Source organism: Mercurialis annua, linkage group LG2 (genome assembly GCF_937616625.2).
Source record: "Mercurialis annua linkage group LG2, ddMerAnnu1.2, whole genome shotgun sequence".
NCBI lineage: Eukaryota > Viridiplantae > Streptophyta > Magnoliopsida > Malpighiales > Euphorbiaceae > Mercurialis > Mercurialis annua.
In genome coordinates, this window is record NC_065571.1 from 19,470,508 (window position 1) to 19,476,603 (window position 6,096).

The window sequence follows — 6,096 nt, forward strand, 5'->3', positions numbered from 1 at the left end:
TGATCTATGTGGTGAGTTAGAAAGGATGATGAATTCCTTTTGGTGGGGTAGGAATCGTGAATTGAAGAAAGGAATTTGTTGGGCAAGTTGGGATAAGCTTTGTTTGCCAAAGAAGTATGGAGGAATTGGTTTTAAAAAAATTCATGATTTCAACGTTGCAATGTTAGCCCGGCAAACATGGCGTTTAATAAGTCAAAGTGATTCGCTTTTGAGAAGAGTGTTCAAAGCTAGATACTACCCAAAGACTGATTTCTTGAATGCAAAGATAGGAGCTAACCCAAGTCTTGTTTGGCGAAGTATTTTTGCGACTCAAGAAGTGATGAGAAAAGGAGCGAGGGTTCGAATAGGGGGATGGAAGGAGTACCACAATCGGGAATGATCCTTGGCTACTAAAATCTGATAAGGGTTATGTTACATCTGAGATGAGGTTGGGATTGGAGAATTGTGGGGTTTGGCAATTGTTTTCTGAAAACTTCAAGGCTTGGGATACGGACATTATTCAGGATTTGTTTAATGAGAGGGATCATATGAGTATTTATTCGGTTCCTTTAAGTGTGAGAAATGAGGTTGATAGTTGGGCATGGATTTTGGATTCAAAGCAGCGTTTCTCTGTTAAGAGTGCATATCGAAGTATTCGTGGTGAGATAGCGATGGACAGGTTGAATGGCAATTTTTCTTGTTGGAATAAACTGTGGAATTTATTTATTCCCATGCACGTGAAGAACTTTATGTGGCGTATGTTGTCAGGCTATCTTCCAACAGTGGATGCCCTAACTCGAAAGAAGGTGTTTATAAATGCTCAATGTTCTGTTTGTAGTGGACTCGATGAAAGTGTTAATCATATTTTTTTCGAGTGCCCTGTTGCGGTGAGTTGCTGGGAGTTGAGCAGGTTGGATGTTGGGCTTATTGGTAATCAGAGAATAATGGATTGCTGTGGAGAATGGCTGAGTTCTTCGAGCTCAGAGATTAGTGAACTAGCTGCTGTCATCTTTTGGATGTTATGGATGAATAGAAATGCTGTGGTTTGGGAGAAAAAAGGTAGCAGCGCTTCAGAGATTGTTAATGCGGCGTGACCAGTTGATGGCTTGGCAATTAGCTCGTTGGAATAGCAGAGAGGAGGGTGACAGGAGTATTAGCAAGCATGACGGATTAATAATTTAGAGGAGACCAGAGATGGGTTTTTTAAAAGCTAATGTGGATGCAGCTTGTTTTCATAATGAGGGGCGTACTGGTTTTGGCATTGTGGTTAGAGATTCAAATGGAAATCTGGTGTGTGCTAGGCAGGTTGGGCTTGATGGTAACTTTGATCCTCATATGGCAGAATTAATGGGAATCCGGGAGGCCCTTAGCTGGTTAAAAGGTTGGAACAACATCATCATCGAGTTGGATGCGATGGAAGCTATTCTTGATATTAGAAACCCTAAATTATCTAATGATGATTTTCTTGTTGGGGATTGTGTGTTTTTAGCGAAACGGTTTAATTGTTTGTCTTTTTTATTTGTAAGGCGATCTGCGAATCAAGCCGCGCACTCGTTAGCGCGTGATTCTCGTTCCTTGTCAGGTCATCGGGATTGGTTTCAGACTTTCCTGAGTTCTTACACTTGTAAACTGTTTCGATCTTTCGTTAATGATATTTCGAGTTGAGATTCAAAAAAAAGTCTAAAGATAAAATTAGATTCATTTCATTCAAAAAAGTACAAATAAGTTCTTTATTTTTAAAAACTAACTAAAAAATATAATAAAATTAAAATTAATTTAAATTCTTAATTAATTTAACGAAATTTAAATAAATTTTAAACATATACAATTAATATATGCTATATGGAGAACGATTTTGAGTTTTTTTTCAAATGAAAAAGACGTCTATTTAATATTTCAAGGTACAATTGAAATATAAAAATACAATAGGGTAAAATTGGTAAATTTTAAATGTCATGGTAGGATTGAATAGGGATAAAAAAGTCGGAATTATTTAAGACATTAAGCTTAAGTTTATTGGGTCGCACACAATATAGGCTAAAAGGTAGATTTGTAGTACGGATAAACAAATGAGATTATGATGATGAGCGACCCATTCTATGCAAATATAAATGATTTGTGATAAGGTAAATTCATATATACAATGATTGCATATATTTTAGTGCATGATATCAGTTGTACCAAATTTAATTTCACATGGTTTAAGAATATATGAGACTACAAAAAGAAGTAGTCTTCTTTTGGTCACAACAAAAAGTGTGCTGTTCATTTCGAACACTACATACGTCTATACAAAAAGTGTACTGTACTGTTTATTGCGTTTCTTTCATTTATTAAATTTTTTTTCATGTTTCAATTTTTTTCATTTATTAGGATTTTTTAATTTCACTAATTTATGTCGCTCCTCGATCGTTTTTAGCATTGTAATAAAAAAAAGTTTAAAGGGACAATTTAGCATGTTGAAACAATTAATCTCTAAAGTCCAATGAATTAAAATTGTGGAGTTTTTATTTTCTAATTCAATCAATTGAGAAAATCTGCAAAAGTAATCCACGTCTAGAAGATGTGTTTTGATTATAATCTTAAAAGACTAGACAATTTAATTGTTTTAGAGATATATCTCTCTAAACGGTCAAAAAGGTCATGGATATTAACAAATCATTTAGCCTGAAACTGATGTGACCTACGTTAGAACCTCCTTTGTCCTAGTGTTAGAAAACAATAGATTATAGATATGAGTACATAATGAGTACTTAATCATACAAGTAATGATATAGAACTTTCTCTTAATTTGCAATAATAGATATTAGAACTCTTCTTTTTTTGCAACTCCATGAGGTGTCTTAAACCGATTCCAACTAAGAAACGGCACCTTTCAACTTTTCACATTCAGACTAATCTCCATTCGAACCCAGTAGGTCTCTTGCGGGAGAAAAAACTCTAACCCCAAATTTTTAACGGCTGCATGTATATAAATGAATATAGTTCGAACCCATGACCTCATTTAATTTAAGAGAGCGCTCTACCAACTCACCTACGTTTTAGGGTTAGAAGTCCCCTTTAATTATGTTGTAATATTTCTTTAATTGCGTTCTAACTATCAAATCATATTGTAGGTTTATTGGTTGGGACACAATTAATATAGGCTAAAAGGTAGATTTGTAGTATGAATAAACAAATGAGATTATGAAGATGAGCAGTGCAAATATAAATGATTTGTGATAAGGTAATTCATATATATAATGATTGCAAGATTTCAGTTGTACAAATTTAGTTTCACATGGTTTAAGAATACAAAAAGAACAAAAAGTGTAATGTTCATCTCTTTATTAGTAGTAAAGAGAGATAGGAAAAGCAAAAGGCAGTGGCTTGTTGTTTAAAAAAGAAAGAACCCTATTCTTCCCTATTTGCATCGCATTTGTTCTTCAATCGAATGTTCCATGCAAAGAAAGGCGCGACTATGAATTCGCACGAGAGACCCATAGCCGACTCTGGTCTTGTCTTAACTACCGACCCTAAACCTCGCCTGCGTTGGACCGTCGAACTCCACGAACGCTTCGTGGATGCTGTTACGCAACTGGGCGGCCCGGACAGTACGTGCTACTCCTCCTTTTGTTTGATGACATGCTAGCTCCTTCAATTCCATCTTCTAATCTCTTGTGTTTGCTTGTTTTGGCAGAGGCCACTCCAAAGACCATTATGAGAGTTATGGGTGTCAAGGGTCTTACTCTTTACCACCTCAAAAGCCATCTTCAGGTTCGTCCATTCATTTTCTTTCCCTTTTACTCTTCACTTTACTCATTTTTCCGTTTCTTCATCAGAAATTCAGACTCGGAAAGCAGCCTCACAAGGAGTTTAATGATCCCTCGATTAAGGATGGTAATCGCTCGGGATTCCTTTTTTATACGCCTTTTATCGCTCCGTCTTTATTATTCATTCGTTCAATTCCCCGCCAGGTCCAACGTTAGATCTTCAAAGGAGTGCAGCTTCTTCTTCTGCAATCATGGGTCGTAGTATGAATGAGTACATATTCTATACACTTCATCTCTTTTACCACTTAATCTAGATTTTATTTTTTTCTTTGAATAAACAAATTAAACATCTATTAGTTTTCATTTTTGCAATTGGTGGTATTGTTTCCGCTTCTCCAATATTATGTGTGAAACAGTAACTCACCCATGGTTGATGCAATTAGGATGCAAATGGAGGTGCAGAGAAGATTGCATGAACAATTAGAGGTTAGTTCCTTTAATCACAACAGTATTTCATTTACACTTCTTTATCTCAATCAATTTGAATACAATTTTTACTTTTTGTTCTATATGGACAAAATTCTATAATCTATTCATTAACGTAGGTTCATTTCCCATCTCAAATTTCAAAAAATAATCTAAATGTGTGGTATGCACAAAAAAAATTATAATTTATCACTTCCGGATCATTTTACATCATAAGCTAATGACAATTTACGTAGTAATTCTTATAGTCAACAATGTAAAATGATCAAAATTTATAAGGTATTAGTGTTTTTTTTATCAAAATCCATGAAACTGAAATCTTCTATTCCCTCCTTCCATTTAGAAAGTCTCATTGTCATTTTTTTTGTCCCACTCATTGTACTTTTTTTAGTTTAAACTTTCTTTTTTATTCCTTATTTTATTTTGTTAATTAAACACTCTTATAAAATAATTAATGATATGTATAATTTCAAGTTATAAATAATAAGGGTAAAATAAGAAAAAAAATATATGTTTTTTGTTTTTTTAATATGTGTGAAATTTAACCATGAGACGGAGGGAGTAATCTTTTGTTCCAAGTTAGAGAAGTAAAATAAACTTTTATTCACATTTGGTTTTAGTGTATTTTGTTCAGTTTATCATTAGAATAGGTGAAAAGTAATTAAAGTAACATATTTACTTTAAAAAAGATAAAACAATTATAAAAGTGTAAATGACAATTTTAATTTATAAAACAAATTTGACTTTGTATATTTATTTTTACCGTCATTAATTAATATTCTTCACAAAAATTTAAGTGGAATGTGATATATTTAATAGATAGGTGTTCAATAAACAATAAACCTAGTTTAACATGTAAGATTATACTCTAATTGGTATTAGTGGAGTAATATTTAGATTGATGAATTATGAATTGTATTTAAATGTTAATTATTGAGATGAAGAAGTAGCTAGGTTGGCATATAATATAGTTTGTTATGTTAAAGAATGTGCATATATAACTACAGGTTCAAAGGCATCTTCAATTAAGGATCGAAGCACATGGGAAATACATGCAAAACATGTTAGAGAAAGCTTATCAAACGCTTGCGGGTGAAAACAATATGGCCTCTGGAAGCTACAAATTGGAGGTCGGGAATTCAGAAATGGGTTTTCCGCCATTTCAAGACCTCAACATTTATGGAGGTGAGGAGCTGGATAACAATGAAAGCATTTGTTTGGGAAGGAAGCGGTCTAGCCCTTACGGTGCGGGCAGCGGAAAGAGCCCGTTGATGATGTGGTCCGATCATCATTTGGATTCAATCTCACTGGACATTTACGACAACAAACCGCCACTTCAGGCCGATAAGAATTTCGATGCATCGACAAAGCTTGAAAGACCATCGCCAAGACTCATCAATTCTGCAACTATGTCACACCACACCAGTTCACCCTTTGCCTCAACCTAACTCTACTTTAGTAGCTCCAATATTAACATACTAGGGTTTTTCTCCCGGAAACCTAATATATTGTCATTCTCACGTTACCTTCTCCATGTATCATCATCATCATCTACATAAACTATAATTCTATGCATGCCAATATCATCAAATTAAATTGCATTTATTAACCATTTCTTTGTTTTCTTTCTTACTTGTCAATATTACTTCCTCTCACTACACTAAAAAACAGTTTTAGGAGCAAATATATACAGACTTTTTTCAATAATGCATCTTCATTGAACAGTGAAAAAATTAATGGGGCTATGTAGAGCAATGTTGAAAGAAGGGGACCATATTGGCCGGTCGGACCGGGTTAATCGGAAACCGGATATCAGTACAGTCCGGTTATATCTTAAAATTCTAAAATGTCAAAAATCAGTTAAAAACCGGTTGAACCG

At 34.2% G+C, this 6,096-nt stretch overlaps 1 protein-coding gene across 2 annotated transcripts; it reads left to right on the top strand.

The window, feature by feature from the left end:
* Positions 1–3,265: 3,265 nt before the first annotated feature.
* Positions 3,266–5,829, top strand: LOC126666703 (myb family transcription factor IPN2). 2 transcript variants are annotated; one of them, XM_050359549.2, is made up of 6 exons: positions 3,266–3,572; positions 3,659–3,735; positions 3,801–3,858; positions 3,936–4,002; positions 4,148–4,217; positions 5,225–5,829. In XM_050359549.2, the coding sequence occupies exons 1-6, from the start codon at positions 3,413–3,415 to the stop codon at positions 5,663–5,665; spliced, it is 873 nt and encodes a 290-aa protein (XP_050215506.1). In that variant the 5' UTR covers positions 3,266–3,412; the 3' UTR covers positions 5,666–5,829. The 2 variants fall into 2 exon arrangements, with proteins under 2 accessions (XP_050215506.1, XP_050215507.1); XM_050359550.2 differs by having other exon boundaries at positions 3,272–3,572; positions 4,175–4,217.
* The last annotated feature ends 267 nt before the right edge of the window (positions 5,830–6,096 follow it).